This window comes from Berghia stephanieae, chromosome 4, assembly GCF_034508935.2.
Source record: "Berghia stephanieae isolate SIO BIC M18660-M18661 chromosome 4, UCSD_Bste_1.3, whole genome shotgun sequence".
In the NCBI taxonomy this organism is placed as follows: Eukaryota; Metazoa; Mollusca; class Gastropoda; order Nudibranchia; family Aeolidiidae; genus Berghia; species Berghia stephanieae.
Genome location: NC_088363.1, coordinates 49,969,193 through 49,989,192, shown reverse-complemented (window position 1 = coordinate 49,989,192; position 20,000 = coordinate 49,969,193). Strand labels below are relative to the sequence as shown.

At 36.2% G+C, this 20,000-nt stretch overlaps 1 protein-coding gene across 1 annotated transcript in view; it reads right to left on the bottom strand.

Annotated features, from left to right (window-relative positions):
• Positions 1 to 20,000, bottom strand: part of LOC144970758 (uncharacterized) — a 134,142-nt gene that overhangs the window by 45,469 nt on the left and 68,673 nt on the right. The window contains exon 2 of the mRNA XM_078910751.1: positions 14,426 to 14,609. Coding sequence (XP_078766877.1) covers positions 14,426 to 14,560 — 135 coding nt within the window. The 5' untranslated portion in view covers positions 14,561 to 14,609. The remainder of the gene's footprint in view (positions 1 to 14,425; positions 14,610 to 20,000) is intronic.

Genomic DNA, 20,000 nt, shown 5'->3' with positions numbered 1-20,000 from the left:
ATTGAAGGACGTGTTTTCTGGCCAAATTTTCAAATATTGAGTTTTTTCCCCATCCATCCATTCATTCTTCAATCAAGTTATTGGCGTTTACGTGTATATCATAGCAAAGTCAATCCATCAAACAGTAAAACGCTGAAATTACCCCGACAAGAGTTGTTTAATAAAAAAGAGTCATGAATAATTCATAAAGGCGGGACCGACGCAATACGCCATGTCTCAAAATTGTGGTCATAACATCGCATTAAAAGTTTAGCGTCAAATAGCATGCTTGATCCTCGTTAATTCGGACTCTCAAAAGGTGGCTGGAGTGTGAGTGGACTCCAGAGACTAGGAGATTGGATACGATACTAGTAGCCACACTTTTTTAATCTTCGCCGTCCATCGGTCAGTATAGCCTTAGTTTGATTAAAACGTGAAATCATGGACTTGGGAATGGCTATTTATTTCACTATAAATAGCATTGTCCATTCATTTTCTTACAACTTGGTAGTGAAACAATAATTTATGTGTTTTGACTATCCTCGACACAAAAGCCCGGTTGGTAGAGCTCTCGCTTAACATCTAAAGGGAATTGGATCGCGCGAGCGCCGGTGAAGTCGTCATTTTGACTTTTTGAACATGTGCACTTATTTGCAGGTCTGGTAACCCAATTCCTTATGTGCTCATTGTTGTTATGGAAATCTCAAAAACTTACGCAAAATATTGTCCTTTACAACAATGTTAAACTAAGCCCACCATAAGTGGGTTCTCATCTATAGTATTCGAAATATAAAAATCTAAATATCTTTAGAGTTTGATCAATTTCGCTTTGATTAAAAGTGTCGACATCAGGTAAAGCTCGACACGACACCGGTTTGAGACAATTAGTCACAAATATTTGCGGTTATGCCGTTTAGTAGTATGACACTCGTCTCCGGATTGAAGTGTACTCGGTTCGAGTCCAGCTCTGAACGGCACATAGCTGAGTCTTTGGAAAAAAACCAAACAACTCTTTACTCACATTCTCTTGCCGTTTTCAGGATTAAAATGTTTACGTTAATAGCGGTGTCTCTGTCATGCCCCGTCCTCTAGTTGTTAAGTGTTGCTGTTGGCTAGGGGACCATTTGTAATGCCCTTTGAGCACGTTTAGTTGATATTTTTCTATATAAACGCTTTATATATTTTTTAATTTAATTTTTTTTGACATGACATAAATATGTTTTGATACAATGATCAAATTTATGACGTAAAAAGGGTCAAATAAGTAATTGTGGGTGTGTTGTCATGACAACAACAGCAACAATTGGCTTAAAACAGGAATCGGCTATAAACACATTCCTTAATCTGTCTAATCTTCAAAAACCAGATTTAGAGTCACGTGGTTACCTACAACGAATCAGATGTAACCATTCATCTCAAAATGGTATTTAAGCGGCGAGAAACTGATGTTTGAAATTGATCGAATATTTAGCTCAAATTATAGTAAGATAGTTATGGCAATTCGTCGTTGATTTCACATATTATCTTAAGCGACAAGTTTCACGATTATAAAAATATTTAAAGAAAAAAAAAAAAGAAAAATAGAAAGATCCACACATTGTGTATTTATGAAGGATTTTATATACAAACGTATAACCTAACCCCACCCCGCCCCTTTTTCAACCAATATATATATATATATATATATATATATATATATATATATATATATATATATATATTTATAAGGGGGTTAAAAGCAAAAAATAAAGCAACAAAAAAAAACAAACAACAAAACAAAACAAAACAAAACAAAAAAAAAAAAAAAAAAAAAAAAAAAAAACACGAAATTAGGCGATATTACAATGTTTCGGACAGAGACAACGCTGCTATGAGCCAGGTACTCATTTTACATCTGAGTACGGTGAGAGAATGTGAGTAAAGAGCCTTTCCCAAGAACTCAACTATGCGCCGAGCGAGGCTCGAAGCCAGGACCTTCCGATCCGAAAGCGAGTGTCATACTACTAGATCACAGAGCCCCACAAAAAAAAAGCCGCTAGAATTAAAAACTGAGAGTGATAGTCAATGAGGTCGACCAGTACTGTAACCCTCCGATGCAAAACAACGTAGTGCCTAGAGCTTGTCTTGCGATTTGGCCAATTTCAATGTGAAATGACCCCATCCTTAACGCAAGAATTTATCAATAAACGTCATGTGGTGTTATAATATATATAAATATATATATATATATATAATATATATATATATATATATATATATATATATATATATATATATATATATATATCTGTGAGTGTGTATGTGTGTGTGGCAATAGAGTTGCGTAAAATGACTTGATGATGGTGATGATGATATTGATGATGATGGTGATATTACATAGATAATTTATTATCTGCATATAAGATGATGCGAAGAAAAAAAAATGTCGCTTTGAACATCTATTTATGATGTGATATAGATCTATGACGAAAATGCAATGTCAGTCAGTGTTCTGGAGGTTTGAAGTTTGAAGAGTCCTTGACCAAAAAGGTTAAAGTGTCTCGATTGTTGGAAAAGCCAAGCGGGGCAGTAGGCGTGGCCAGTGATAAACGAAAATGATTGATGAGCTTGATTGGTGAAGAAAATAAATGACTATCACAAATGCTAACCTGTTAAAATTATATGGTTTGATAGGTGCGTGTGGGAAAATGTCACAGTTTGCAATCGTCAGATTAATTATCCCTAATGTCAGGTTATTTTACGTTTTTGTGTGTATATTATTGTTACATTTAATCAAGTGACTAGATAATTATTATATAAAATTACAGGAATACTAAATATGTGACTTACCATCCATAGGGGTTGGATGTCGGGATGAACTGAGGACTGGGAATTGAATATTCAGCCACGAATTTAAAATTTGGAGTTGATATCTCGTCGTTATGGTGGAGATTAAATTAAAATTTCCACATTACTAAATTCCAAAGATTCTATTAATTTTTATTTTTATTTTAAATTCTCTTTTTGGGGATCCGATTTATTTCGACATCATACCGTTTTGTGACAGTATGTCACGTATTACGTTCATAATGCTTTACAGATATGTGACCCGACGCGCCAGTCTCGTATTATGTCGGAGTGATCTCGAATGGGAACATTGAATTAAACGTCAAAATAATGATAATAAGGAAAATAAAGGTTTTGGGACAGCGTGTCTCATCGGTGTACTCAGAAGGTACCGAGTTCGATCACCGGCTACTGCGCTGTGTGGCCTTGAGGAAGTCACCTCGCCCTAGCTCAATTTGCGGTGCTGCATTACAGATATTCTAAATAAACATTTGTTACCCACCTTGCCAAAGCGGTAATATATCAGGCTGAACTAAGTACTGGAAATAGGCTTCAACAGTCGTGACGTCACTTCCCTTTTAATGACGCATAGTAACTGGTTCTAAACCATCGGAACAATGGCGGACGTCCTTATGACATACTTCTCCGACGAACGTAAAAGTGTATCCAGAGGAGGAAAACATTATAAATATAATCATGTTTTGACTTTTATATATTTTGATCACAGGACATGTGAAAAAGTTCTAGTCAGCATGAAGAATAAAAAGTACCGATTTTCTTTGTTTAGAACCAAGTTGCTCGTTGCTGGGCGGATGTGACATCAGACTATTGAATTCTATTGAAAATTCACACTTTTTGTCCAATTTGTATCATGGAGGGTCTGCAGACCAAACTGTATGGACCCCTGACCCCCTCCATTACCAAATATACATCCAAACACGAAGACAATATCATCGGTGTTTTCCTTTTACAAATTCCATCGAAACCCATAGTTGGGTTCCGTCGGGTTTCGTAAAAAGACCCACCCTCCTCCTCCTCCTCTTCCCATAGTCACAAGTTCATTCCCCACTGCTGCCTACTTCCAATAACTTTGTCGGGTTTCGGCGGTTTCGGAGGGTTTCGTAAAAAAACCAACAAAAAAAAAAAAAAAAAAAAAAAAAACCAACAAAACACCCCAATATGAGGGGGAACGAAGAAGAAAAAGAAGTATCAAGAGAGATCACCAAGTTCACCCTGACATCATAACGTTTTGAGAAAATTGGCCACGAAATATGTCATTTCACTCGCTGACTCGATGGCCCCTGCGGGAACCTGGTATTGTCACTAGGGTAAAATAGATTTCTTAGTCGGTGTCTGCATCAAAGTGCAAAGTCCCCGCAGTCATTGACTCTTTGAGAACGTATGTATTTATCTATTCCAAATAGCTGGATAGTTACACACCTAACACAGCCGGTTTATTTATAAACTGCCAGACTCTGAAAAGGAAAAACACGTTTATGTCATTTTGGCTTAAAAGCATTGTCGATTGATTAAAATGACTCTCATTTTTCCTAAAACTCACAAACCTTTAAAAACTCTCAAGTTTGAGAGGTTTTGAAAAGATGAGAGTCAATATAATCGATCGATATAAGGATGAATTTTCTTGCTAAAATTTTGTAAAGTTGTTTTTTCATATAACGGCAACATAATCCACACACATACACACCCAAATCCATATCTAGAGTGCGATCAAGTTTCCATATGAGATATTTGCCGTTACAACTAATCGCCTTATGATCATCTCGACTCCACCTCAAAGATGACGGCGATAGAACCAGCTTTGCGAGGCCTTACAAAGCTTAATTCTCCAGCCGCCTACGGTATCGTCTTAACCATACAGACCATGTGAGATATAAATTTAGCTTTCACGACTTCCGTAATCAACCATAATTTGTATCATCAATCTGATTTTAGCGTAATTATTTGTGTTTTCAAAAATCTACTAACTTGCTAATTTATAGATTTGAATTTCCAAATAGAACTGATAAGACAAGATGTAATGTAACTTCCTTGATGGCTACATGTGAAACTGGAGTAAGACATACTTTAATAATAAGTCGACGAAGTCCCGGGTTTGAGAGTTTTTGCCAAGATGAGAGTTTTTTAAATCGATCGATATTTGAGGAACGAGTTTTCTGGCCAAATTTTTAAATATGTATTTCTTTCCAGAGTAGGTCTGGGCTCGAGTACCAATCTGAGCGGCGCAAAGTTGAACCCTCGGAAAAGACACTTTACTCACAATCTCTCGTCGAACTTGGGTGTGAAATGAGTACCTGGCCGCTACAATGTTATCTCTCTCTAAAAAATAAAAAACAAAACAGAACAAAATCCCCACGTAATTTCGTCTTACAGGCGTCATATCGCGCCATGGGCTGTTGGCTAGGCGGAATCCTTGCCGATCACGTTTAGAAATGATCATTTGTTGCTTTTTTATTTTTTCATGTATTTATGTTTTCATTGTTGTTGGGTTGTTTTTGTTGTTTTGGCTGAAGAAGGGTTTTGAGCCGAAACTTTCAATGTTCGGTATTTCGTTCTTTCTGGAGCTGTTTTATCCATTTGTGTTTATTTCTTCTTACAGACCACAGCTTCTAGAAGCTTAGTATCACTTTGGCAATTTATTTTTGTACTTTTTCTTTTAAAAAAAAAACAAAAGAAAACGAGCTTTTATACAGCGCAATATCCACTTAACGTGCTCAAAGCTCTTTACAAAGGGTCCCTGGCCAACAGCAATATATATGTAGAACGAGACATGACGCCGGTAGGCGATATTACAGTTTTTTTCCGATAGAGGTAACGCTATTAACGGCCAGGTACTCATTTTACACCCGAGTACGGTGAGAGAATGTGAGTAAAGAGACTTTTCCAATGTCTCAACTATGCTCCGAGCGAGGCTCGAACCTAGGACCTTCCGATCCGAAAGCGAGCGTCATACCACAAGACCACATACCTTTTAAGAAAATATTCATTTTACACATTATTACATATGGACCTGTCATACTGTTAACCTGGAACTGTAACTCCCGAACTGTTTTATCTCCTAAGGTACAAAACAACTTGGTCATCATGAGCGTGATCAATAATATAATCTTGAGCTTTTTTACATAGCGCAATATCCATCAAACGTTTCCCAAGCACTTCACAATGGGTCCCTCTCCAACACTTAAGATGTTGAGCGAGACATGCTGCTTGTTAGAAGATATTGCAATTATTTTTTTTTCGACAGGGACACGCTGTAAACTCATTTCAAACAACAATGTGAAATTGAATGTAAGCTTCAGTTTAATTACAAAAACAGATCAACTGAACGTTTCGGGTTTCCCCTTTATCAACAAAACAGGATGACTGAAACACTACAGATGAATGAGATAATGTGGTAGTGGCGTTGTTAAGATGAATAAACAAAACGTTGATGGGCAGGAAGTAGTATGCTCCTTTGTAAGGAAGGACGAATTAAAATAGAACAATATATAAAGATATATATATATATATATATATATATATATATATATATATATATATATATATATATATATATATATATAAGGTGCGAAATTACTTAAGTGAAAAGAGAGGAGGCGGAAAGGAACTGTGTAATGCAGTTTAGAAAGTGAAATATAAAAACATGTAGACTGTTGTTGGAAAATAAATACAATGTAATTTGAAATAAATACAAAAATACAGTACAAGAAGCAAGAATAGTACTTTAAGTAGTAGTATTAGTAGTAGTAGTAGTAGTAGTAGTAGTAGTAGTAGTAGTAGTAGTAGTAGTAGTAGTAGTAGTAGTAGTAGTAGTAGTAGTCGTAATAGTTGTCAATGATACTGATTTGTATTAAAAGGAAAACACGATGGATGGCCGGGGAGTCGGGAGTAAGGACTCAACTATGCACGGAGCGAGGCTCGAACCTATGACCTTTCTATCCGAAAGTGAACGTCACAACACACAGCCACATAGCCGCATAGTGGCATTGACTCATATCTGTCTCACCCAGGTGTTGATTGGTTTCAAACTGGTGCCTAATTAACACACGTATTGCAACGAGTAATACTCATCCCGAGGTGTAAACTGGAGTAAATAAGGAATGGCATGTATTGCTTGAGTGTTTTCGTTGAAAAGAAAATAGTCTGTCGTGCAACTGACTGGCATGTATTTTCTATGAAAAAGAAATTGGATGCATAGTAATTAGCATTTTGATTTATGTAACAACCCAGACATACACTGAAGGTCCCGGTAGCTCAGTTGGTAGAGCACTTTCTTCACACACAAAGGGACCAAAATCGATTCAGGTGTAGTCGATATGTTTTTTTCTCACCACTCCCCCTGTCCACCCAGCTGGGTCTGTTAGATCTGGCGGAAAGTACTTTGCGATAGAACGAATGTCCTATCCAAAGGATAGCAATAAATTGCTACTGTCCATTTCACGCTATAGAAAACGGGATAAACTCCGGCTCCATGGACCTAATGGCTCTGAAGGACAAAACTAGACTTGCAATATTAATAAAGAAGTGTGTATATTCTGCATATATCCGATCGGGAGGCTTCGGATACCCTCTAATCACCTGTGTCAATTCTTCTCATAATTTTGTTTGAGAGGCTTATATCGGAAGATCGTCCTTTAGTTTAGTTATACGTAGTTGTAATAAATAGAAGAGAAAAAGGGGGGGGGGGGGGGGGGGGGGGGGGGGGGGGTGCACTTTGTGCGCAATTAATTTGAATAAAGAGGGGTAGGGGGGGGGGGGGGGGGAGAATGAGCATTTTGGGCATTTTCTAATTTGGGAGAGGCGAGATGTGATGTATAAAATGATTTTCTTACAATTAGATATATACTTTTAGTAAAATAACAGCGACAGCATAGAGAGTATCTTTTTCAAAATGATTTATTTATGAATATTTTTGGGAGGCTTTTTATTTTTAAATTTTGTTTTCCTTTTTTTATTTTGCATTCCTTTTTGGCACATTTGTGAGCTTGAATTTAATAAAAGAAGAAAATAAACGGGGTGGTTGGGGGGAGGGGATGGGAGCTCTATTTGATACAGTAGAGTAATCCGTTGTGTCAATTCCTCCCACAATTCCCATTTATTTGCTAGGGAGGCTAATGTCAGGCGATCCTCCTTTGAGTTTAGTTATAGATAGGTCATTTCGGAGGCGATTTATTTATGTTTCCATTTAGAACAAAGCGAAATGGCGTGGATGGTCTGCGCTTACATTTCTTGTGTCAAATACCGGACTTTAAAAGAAGCATCCAAGGCTTTAACCCTCTCCTTTCCATCTACAGCAAAATCGTCACATTTATTACGACACAATATACATTTTTTCTTATCCAGATTTATTTTGTACATCACAAACTTTGAAGAATGATCTTTGTTTAATCAATAAGGGCATAAAGTTGTTTTGAAGAGAGATTGTTTGAGTTTTAAAAATCATTTTTTCTACTGGGCAAGCCTGCCATTTTTTTTTTTGGAAAATACTAAAAACCAAAGGTAAGGAGAGAGTTAATAGGTGATATCTTTTCATCTCTTCTGAGTATACAAGACCCGTTAGACTTGCCTCTAGGACTTGAATAGAACGGGACATGATTGGTCGGTTGCATGATATGTGACCCCATCGTCTCGACATGGTGTTATCTATGAGCAGTTAGGCTGCTAAAATAATGAATTTATTGTCAAAAGTATGAGACATACACGTATATCAAATCTTAATTTTCTGTTCGGAATTATGAATATAAGTTTCTTACACTCCTGCTTTTTGGAATTTCGTATGCGTTCCCAATCCTTGCACAGAGTGTGCGTTAATGGGAACAACGTTCGGATTCCAAAACTAAATAGTGCAAAAAAATCTGTTATTCCAGCTCTCCAAGGATTCTCATCGAGAATATTTCTGAATGAACGATTTCGAAAACATTTAAATAATTCTTGTATCTGCCATGTGTAATTTTAGTTGAATTTATTGTTTTGACAATCTGTAGTTACGAATTGCGGCTATTTCGTCTTCTCTGGTATGACACTTGTTTTCGGATTGGAAGGTCCTGGGTTCGAGCCCCGCTAGGCAAATCGTTAAGTCGGTAGAATAATACTCTTACAATTCCATATACTGTCAAACCCCTCCCCCCCCCCCCCCCCCCCCCCCCACACACAAATTTCACATTTCATGATATTATAACTTTTCCATTCATCCCATTTTGGACTTTGATTTAACCCGAAATAACACCGTTTGTAGGCGTGTGGTCATATCTAAGTAGATTACCTGGGACAGCTTCCTCCGATCTCTTATGAAAACCTACTTGTACTGCTGAATAATTCAATGAGGAGATGGGCAGTCACGGTGACCAAATCGTGTTGAATCCTCAGAACTCTCATTGGTGGGTCGATCTTATAAGACGCAAGGCGCCCTCTCTGAATGGGTTTATCTTTGTTCAATAATTCAGTAGAGAGGACAAAGCATTAAGCGTTAAAGATGTTTCCCCGATGACATGGATGCGCAAATAGTTTGTCTTTGTTATGGTTGATTTCGTATCTTAGGACAATTAAGGCATTGTTAGTCTAGAGAGTCTGTGACTGATATTTGTTTTGTTTTTTAAAAGAATGATTATAATACTAGTGACGGTTTCTTGATTGCCTTGATGATGACAATGACGATGGAGAAGGAAATGATGAAGCCAAAGATGATGATGTTGATGATGACGATGATGATGATGATGATGATGATGATGATGATGATGATGATGATGTGATTATGATAATGCTAATAATAGCAATGATGATAATGATGAGGATGATGATGTTGATGATGGTGACGACGACCATGATGGTGATGAAGCAGAAGATGATGATGTTGATATTGATGATGAAGATGATAATGCTGCTGCTGCTGCTGCTGCTGCTAATGATGATGATGATTATAAGGATGAGGATGATTATGATGACGACGACGATGGTAATGATGATGATGATGATGATGATGATGATGATGATGATGATGATGATGATGAAGAAGAAGACAAGGAGAGGAAGAATATGCATATAAGGCCTGTTTTACAAGGTAATATGCATTTTACCAATCAGAATTATACTAGTCGTTTCTTCCCGGTCAATAACTAGCTCAATTCCTCGAAAGATCAAATTGATATTACTTAATGATACAATCAATAATTGAAAGAAAAACGTACAAAAAACAAGAAAGTCATGTTGCTTTAAAATCGTGTCTCGTGACACTTAATGACCGATTATCTCCCCTTGCCACAACTTCTCAGAAGGTTAATCTGATGAGAAACACAATCTGGCGCGAGAAAACCGGAAATGACGTTTTCCCCATTATTTCGCTTGAAAGCCAGGCTGACATTGTTTTGAACGAGAAGCTTATTCCTTATCATACAACACCCACTCACGCAATGCAAGATTTTAGGGGAAAAACTAACCATGTCGGGGAAGATGATTGTAAAGCAAAATTAAATATTATAGATCAAGTGTCTTTAAGGTGTCTTAAAGAATGTACTAGGAGGTGAGAGCGGAGGTTAACTTATAGCCTGACACTGACCAAAAAATGACTTCAAAAGATAAGTTTTTGACCACAAAAGAAAACAAATCGTGAGTTGTATTCAACAGTTCAACCAATGGGATCAGTTGTTTCCTTGAACACCACTAACGATAACTCACTTGGCGCAGTACAAACCTTAAAAAATGACGTCAAAATATAAGTCCTAGTGGGCTCTAGCGTAGCCATCGTTAAGTTATAGCCGACATCAGGACTCACTTGGACTTGTAGTTTGAATACAACTCAATATTTATTGTTTCCGTTTGTGACCAAAGACTTGTCTTTTGATGTAATTTTTTGGTCAGTGTCAGTCTATAAGTTTACGATGGCTACGGTTCTAGTACGTAGCCATCGTTAACATATAGCCTGACACTAGAACCCTCTAGGACTTACAGTTTGACGTGAGTGCAGCGTCTAGTGAGTTGTCGTTAGTAGAGCGAGCTCAAGGAAACAGATGATCACATTGGTTGAACTATTGAATACAACTCACAATATGTTTTCTTTTGCGACCAAAGACTTGTCTTTTGACGTCATTTTTGGTCAGTGTCAGGCTATAGATAGTTCGAAGATGACGTCACTCAGGTCTTTTTTATTATTTTTTGCCATCCGCGTTTATGAGTAATGCTCACTGAACTGTATTAAGCGGACTATAAACGTCCATGGATACACACAGGTTTGTGTGTTGGTCCGTTATACTTCCGGATGGCAATGTTGTGAGCTTCTTAGCCAAGCGCATTCTGTCTATAAGTTAGTGATGGCTACGTCTAGTATCAGACTATATTAATATTTAACGATGGCTACGGTTAGAGGAATTTGAGATATGGATGTATATAAAAATGTTGAGGCTATCATGGACAGATAAGTATATGAACGAGGAAATATTGGCGAAGGTGAGAAAAGAAAGAATGTTGATCGATATCATCAGAAAGAGGCAGTTACGAATTCTGTGAGGAGAAGAGACGTAATAGAAAAGTTGGTAACATCTGGGATGATCGAAAGAAAGAGAGCTAGAGGAAGACAGAATGACACATTTAAATAACCTTATAATGGCCAAGAGTGATTTAAAAAGCCAACCAGATTTCGTGATTTGTGGAGACAGCTGACCGGCAACGTGCTCAAGAGTACAAGCTTACGATTGATGATGATGATGATGATGATGATGATGATGATGATGATGATGATGTCTTAAGGTTTAAAAGGTCAATCGGCGTTTAACTTTCTATTGCTTATATCACGCACAGTGAAAAAAAATAGAAGAAAAAAAGGGCTTCTTCGACTGGGAAAGTCGAGAAAGATTTGATTTTTAAAAATGTTTTTTTCCCTTGTATTTTGCTTTCTTGCTTTGTCTGACACTGTTTCATGAAACTTTAAAGTCACAAGTTTTGTAATTTAGTTAGTTTTATTTTAGTATGGTCAATAGATATAGTAATTTTCACACATCTCATCAATTCTACATCAAAATTGGTTTTTAACATCTGCTTCATCCCGAAAATACTTCCGTCCATCGATAAAAATGGACTTTGCATTACAAGTTTCTTAAGCCGCAACTTTCCTAACTTATGTAACCAAAATGGTCTGACATGGGTCAGCGTGTCACAGCGGTACAGTCTTTGCTTCGTACCCGAAAGGTGCCGAGTTCGAATACCCGCTTCAAGTCACCTCGTCTTAGCTTAGTTTGCGGCGCTTCTCTGCTGCTGACGCCTGGGTTATTACAGTCTTCCCTTGGAAAAGACCCTTAAGAAGAATTTCCCCTAAAGAATGCATAAAGGGATTTTTAAAAAAATATAAGTCTCAAAACGGTATAATGTCGGGATGAATGGGCCCAGAAAAGTGAATTTAGATTTTTTTAAAAAGATAATATTATTGCGAAGTACGAACTTGGAGTGTTTTGCGATGCAAGAAATCTTATCTACTCTACACCACAACAACCTTAACTACGCCATTCACACATCTCTCATTCGTCCTTTGTATTTCATTCATCTGTTTTGTTGATAAAGGGGAAACCCAAAACGTCCACAGTATCTGTCTTCGTTTGATAAATTGAAGCTTACATTTCAATATTTATCGTTATTTTTTTCACCACAGCTAAGAGAAATTAACACAAAGTTTCATATTTGGGCTGTAAGTATTCAATTTCCAGTGCCTTATAAATCTCGACGTATCACCGCTTTGAGACAAAGAGTCACAAATCTTATCTATCATACTTTAACCCTTTCCTTACCAACTATAGGAAAATCGTCACAATCGTTACGATACAGGGAACATTTTTCTTACACATAATTTTTATGAACTTCACAAAATTTTGAAGAAGAATCGCTGTCTAGTGTAAAAGAACTTAATGTTATTTTGTAGAACAAAATTATGTTTAGCATGCTCTTAGCTTTGACTTTTAATAAATCAATTTTAGTGTTAGAAAGCTATGACATTTTGGTGAAAACATTAAACATGTTTGGTAAGGAAAGAGTTAATCAAATTTTCTTCATCAAGTCCATGGCGATATAATATCATGTTTTCGCTGTGTGTCGTAATTATGCAAAAGTTTCGAATTTCCCCTTAATCAGCATTGATTGCTTTTTTACTCTAAACTCAAATGCTTTTTGGTTATTTTTTTTCTAGTCGCTTGCAACACAATACCATTTTGATGGGATGCGTCGCATATATGGAAGTTTCAGATTACCCCTTAACCAGCAATGTGGACAATGAATTAGACATAAAAATAGTTTGGTGTCTTATTATCAACATTGTTGATTTGGTGGAAATACAAAGTTTCTATTTTATCCTCCACTTGACAACTGCTGAAAGGGAAACCTCAAACGCCCGCATTGATGCTTGGTTTTACATAATGAGTTGAGATTTAAATCCATCTTTAATTATTGCTATGTGTCTATTTGTGTTTCGGTCGAGCTTTTTAAGCTTTTAAAGCTTTTGTATGACATGACATGAGACAGATCAATGCCTGGGTGGGGTTCTTGACTTCCCATAGTGGGCAGGGAGGTACATACTGTGTCTTCTATCCCACTATATATGTTTTCCAAAATGCTTTCTGTCTTTGTCTTGGAGTGAGACTACTTGGTTTTGTCCAGGCCCTGCCCGGATACCCTAACTGGGAAGGAAACAGTCAAATGTATAGTTAGAATTTTAGGAGATGATATTTTTTTCATTGTAAATCATCTCTCTGTTCTGCACTTTATTGTATTGTTTACATATTATATATGATTTGTAAACATATGAGTGTATCCCTCTTAGTGGGGACATGTGCCTGTGTCTGGGTGAGACTTTTAGGTGATCTCAAACTAAGTACTTTGATAATGTGCTCTTGGAATCTTCATCTGTTTCCTATTTGAACCAATTCCCCTTCGTCTTACCTTTTTTTGGGTGCTTTAATCATAATTCTAGAACTTTTAGCTATCCCATTTTCTTCCTTTTTACTGGCGCTGATATGACCTTAATGTGTTGCAAGCGCCGTAAAACCCTTAAAAACAAACAACAAACAACCAGATCAATGCAGAAATGAAAATCATAAAACTAATTAATAAATAGATTCTGTCTATATCAGAAAGGATTAATGACAGTAAGGATTCAACTGATGACAACAAGAAATAACCTGGGCAGAGATATAATGCCAGAGGACAATAGAGAATAGAAAACATTTGCGACAATGGGAGTTGAACCTATGCTTGACGGGCCCTGACCACGAGAGGGACGCTCTATCATCGACGTCACTCACCACTAAAAAAAAAAATAGTGGTTTCAAAAGTAGCAACTATCTTGAGTCCCTCTCACGACATCTTGAGGTTATGCACGAGGTCAACACACAAACACCACGAATATTTATTGTCAAGTTGGCATTCAAGCAAAAAACTCTGTTCTCAACAGGGCGTTCATTTGATTGTGTAATTTTAGTGTTCGCATTCGGTAACATTGCGAATAGGATGTAGTTTTTTCTACATTTATCGTATTACTTTTTGTGGCGCTGAAATGACCTAGATATATATGTTGCAGATAAATCTCTAAGTAAAAATAAATAGGAAAAAATATGAAATAAATACTCACTTGATTCCGTCTATTTTTGGAGTTCCTTGGAACCGGTGACGTACTCGTTTCCGCAGCCAATAAAATCACAGCAAGTGTCACAAGATAAATGAAGCTTTTCCATTGGTTAAAATCAGGATGTCTCAATGAGCCCATTGCTATATTTAGATCCTCTATGAAAGCACTGTTGTTCCAGCCTGCTAGTCTGAAATAAAGGAAGAAAGTAAATAATATTATTCAAATTATGCGTTTTGAAGTATTCAGCCAACGTAAATCTACATTAAAAATAAGAATGGCAAACAAACAAACAAACAAACAAAATTAGAGAGCTGATATTTTCGTTTCCTCTATGCTCCGATCATTCTGAAAGAAGCAAATAATCAATTTTCTCACCACTCTTGCGTCAGATTAATATCCACGATGTGATATTTTGAAAGAAAATGATTTTAATAAAACAATCGTTTTCCAAATTTGAAGAAATATGTTGTTTGTTTTTTCTACAATTGAAATTTTAAATCATCTTAGTCAGGGGTCAAGCTGCCTCATGTCAAATAAAATTCTCTAAACTCTAAAGCGACCACATTACTGCTGATATGAAGAAATATTTAGAGCCGGATTGCTGGTATATTATTTTTTTAAGACAAATTAAAAAAAAAAACTAGACTAAGTGACAAGTCATTTTGCATGAAGATATTGGTTTTATCATTTTGCCGTTTCGAGAGGGGAGGGGGAGTATTTTATTTAAGATTCATCCAATTTTACTTTCGTACACGACCATGAGACTCTTTGAAAAGATATGCATCTTATATGAATCGGGTACGTGGGAATGCACGATGCTAAATTCTGAAATGATCCAAGTGATTATGTTGTAATATTTATATCCTTGTAAAAGTACAAATGTGATATATTATAGCTTTAATCTCTTTAATCAGTAGCTTCGGTCCTCGGAAACGGCGATGAGGAATGACGCAAAAAAAGAGAAATATGATGATGAAAATGATGATGGTGATGATGATGATGATGATGATGATGATGATGATGATGATGATGATGATGATGATGGTGATGATGATGATTAAGATGATGATGATGATGATAATTACAAATAACAGTATGATTAAGGATTAGCTTTAAGCATTATTTGAAAGTTACTAATACATTGTGCTAGTTGAACTCCTCCACCCCCCCCCCCCCCCCCTTTACCCTTTCTCACGTCATTACAGAATTAATATAGACAATTAAGGTTACCAGACTTCGGAAATAATCTCCTATAGGTTTAGCCCTATTTGACCCCATGCCGTGCTGTCACTGGTTGTCCACGTTCATCGGACTTCTTGATTGGCCGTGCTGTCACTGGTTGTCCACGTTCATCGGACTTCTTGATTGATAGTTTATCTATATTATTCCTTAATGGAATGCCTAGACGACGGTATCTAACGGTGTGGTTGCGAAAGGGCGTAATTTTTAAAAATTGTTGGTGGGCAATGATAACAATTTCTTAAATTGCAGAAACGTCGAGGTGAGCTGATTTTCTGGGTTGTTTTTTTTTTTCCTTCGATACTTCTTTCTTGCTTTGTCTGGCACTGTTTCAATACACACTTTTTTCCGATCTTTATCTTATTCCAGTACCAGTTCCCAAAGTTGTCACAAACATACACAGAAAAGTGAGTGGAGCAGGCACTTATGTTGATAACAACAAGAGATGAAGTGAGTAGGAAAGTGCCAGAAGACAATAGATCCCGTGGATAGCTCATACGGTAGAGTCACGCTCTCACCGGCCAGGCGGAGTTGTTGTACCAGTAAGGTCGCGGGTTCAAACCCCCATCACCGCCGCGAACAATTTTTATTCTCTATTTTGTCTTCTGGCACTTTCCTACTCACAAACATACAGCCACCCAACCGCTCACATAAACGAATTGATGCATAGCTGAGAAGTATCGTTCCCAAAGTTATCACAAACATACCACTCAACCACTCACATAAACGAATTGATGCGTAGCTGAGAAGTATCTTATTCATCGTATGTTTTGTTGTCATAATGGGAATCCGAAACTTCTCCAATATTTATTTACCTTTGTGAAATGAATTTAAGCCTCTATTCTAATATTTCATTGTCATTCATTTTCATCTTCGAAACTCAAGCCGCAACATTTTGCATTTTGATTAAGTAAAGGGCGACAATGTTCAGGAAAGAAAAAATACTTTGTGATTAAATATAACATTTCTCAGAGTTCAGAGCTAAGTAAATTATGTGTCATCGCCATTGAGCGAAGATATATAGCAAAGAATAATAAGACGATGGCGGTGATGGTAGTGATGGAGGAAGTGGTGGCGATGATAATGATGATGATGATGATGACGACGACGATGATGATGATGATGATATTGATGATTATCTTAATGATGATATCGTGATAATGATGATTATAGTGATGATAGTGATCTCATATTGACACAACAATAAAGAATAATAAAAATGAATTGATTTCGTGGTAGTATAATATCAAAACAATAATTATGTTGTTTGCTACCTAAAACCTTTTTAAATCGTTGATTACACCCAAATCAGAGTAATTATGTTTGATATTATTCTGCTTTGCCAAATAGCACACACACAGACACACACACACACACACACACACACACTAGTTTATCTTTGTGTTGTCAATTTGCTGTCAATCTCTGGAAAAAAAAATTGCACGTATGTAAAATTTTGGCCTGAAAACTGGTCCTTTAAATATCGGTCAATTAAAATGACTCTTGTCTTGGTAAAAACACTCAAACCTGGGATCTCGCAAAGTCCAGGTTTGAGTGCTTTTGCCAAGAAAAGAGCCATTATAGTTGAATGATATTTGAAGGACGAATTTTCTGTCCAGAATTTTAGATACGTGTTTTTTCAGATTACGTCAGTATACTTGTTTGGCATTTTGACACGATAATTAGTGCATAATGACCTTTTACCACTTAACTCTCGTACTCTGGAAAAACACGTATTTAAAAATTTGGCCTGAAAACTCGTCCTTCAAATATCCATCGATTTAATGAACAGCATCCTGGCAAAAACTTTCATACCTGGGACTTCCCGAGGTATTTATAAAGCCCCAGGTTTGAGATTTTTTTGCAAAGACGAGGGTCGTTTTAATCAATCGATATTTTAAGGACGAGTTTTCTGCCCAAATTTTTAAATCACCAGAAAACGTTATGTTTGTGGGGTAAACCTAATGCTTAAGATTAAATCTTAAGCGAAAGCTATGGAATTTGAGATAATCCTCCCCTTTTTAATAGAGACATGGTTTTATGAGACTGTAGATGAACCCTAATCACCGCCATGACACCAGATGAGTTTAACTCCAAATCAGGAAATGAACGACCGCATTGTTATTAAATGTAATATCTTCTATTTCCTGTATTATGAACATTTGTTATAGTGAATGACATAATCAGTCGGATGGTGAAAAGGTTTGAACTGAGATATTGCCAAGTTTAGTTAGCAGGTCAATTTTTATGAACAATAAGTTCTTATCATAAATGATTAAATCAACCCTTGTTGTACAACTTCGGGAAATATCAAAGCAAAATTTAACTTGGAAATATTTTTTACAGTTATTCCAGTTGAAAAAGTATGAAATTTGAGAAAGTTTCCTGGATACCTTTCCCATACATCTGACCATAACTTCATGAAAAATCAACCGGTTTACTTCAAAGAAAGATTAAAATGTTCTGGAGAGCATATTATTCTTTCAGAAAATGCAAAAAAATGCAAATCCTAAATTTTCATCTTCCGTCTGATTATGTCATGACACATTTAGAGATGGACATCGATTTCGGAAAGCAAATACTCCACACTCAGTGTATTTATAGAGCACCAAATAGTGATAAACACAAAGTGCCGACCGAGGGCCTCCAAGATGAGACCAATGTAATATTATGGTCTAATATGTCCACAAATAGAGGAAATGCAATTGTGGTTAGTGATTTTAACATTCCTTTTCACGAGAACACAAGAAACACAATAACATTCAAAGACATTATTTATCAACATTCATTAATTTAATTACTATCATCCCCAACTCATGACAAGGGGAATATCATGGACTGGGTTGTCATTAGTTGCGATACAACTAACATTCTTCTCATTCTGATTTCGTTTGTCCATCACAATATTTGACAAATAAAATGTTTTATCATATAATTAACATTGTCTTGTTGAGCCTGTTTTGCTAAATAATTTTTTAAAAGTCCTTTACAGCAGTAAGACCCATGGAACCGGGTTTATCCCGGTTTCTGTAACGCGAAACGGACAATAGAAATTGTTTGCTACCCTTTGGATAAGGCGCCAGTCTATTGCAAAGTGTTTTCCGCCAGATCTAAAAGACCCACTACCGAGTTAATGTTGGGTGGGCAGCGGGGGAGGGGGGAGGGAGGAAGAGGTCAGAAAAAATATCGACTGCACTTGGGATCTATCTCGGTTCCTTTGCTTGTTAAGCGAGTGCTCTGCCAACTGAGCTATCGGGACCCAGGCGTTAGCCGCAGTGCAGCGCCGCAAATTAAGCTAGAGCGAGGTGACTTGCTCAAGCCCACACAGGAGGGTGATCGAGCTGGGTAACTTTCGAGTACAATGCAAAGAACGTACCCCTGAACCCGTTGTCCTCATACCTTTTCAGACTTGAAAATAAGTCCACATTGTATCAATTCAATTTTCCGCATCACTAATAGAGTCTGTTATTATTATTATTATTATTATTATTATTATTATTATTATTATTATTATTATTATTATTATTATTATTATTATTATTATTATTATTATTATTATTATTATTATTATTATTATTATTATTATTATTATATTATTATTATTATTATTATTTATTATTATTATTATTATTATTATTATTATTATTATTATTATATTATTATTATTATTATTATTATTATTATTATTATTATTATTATTATTATTATTATATTATTATTATTATTATTATTATTATTATTATTATTATTATTATTATTATTATTATTATCATTAATATTTTTCTTCTAATTACTATTCTTTTTGATAGTGTTGATACAATACAGAGAATAAGTATGTTATTGGAGATGAAGGGCTTAAATAAACTCTCGAACCTTGATCCTTAAACTCAATCTTTACAATAGAACATGAAACAAAATAACATAAGTTTCATAATTTTTACTAGAAAATCAAAAATTGTCGTCTAATTCACCTCGTCATATTACCAGATTTAAGGTTATAGCTCACAGTTATTTCAAGCGAGCCTCTTCAAACGATCCTTCCCAAGGTCATGATATAGAAACCATTTCCTTTGTATACGCATGTAAATCTGACATTTTGCTAGATTATTCTTACAGTTTCTTTTAATGATTACTGTAACTGTGTACTCATCATATACAACTGAGTCGAGTTTAGTAATGTGAGTAGAATGAATATAAAACTACTTGCACTTTATTGCCTAGCATGATCACCAGAATAAAAATAATTATAGGTTTTTATGGCCACTGTCGCCACGGTAATTCTTCTGCCAGCTTCTTTCACCAGGCAGGGAGTCCGGTTAGCTTAGTTGGTGGGGCACTC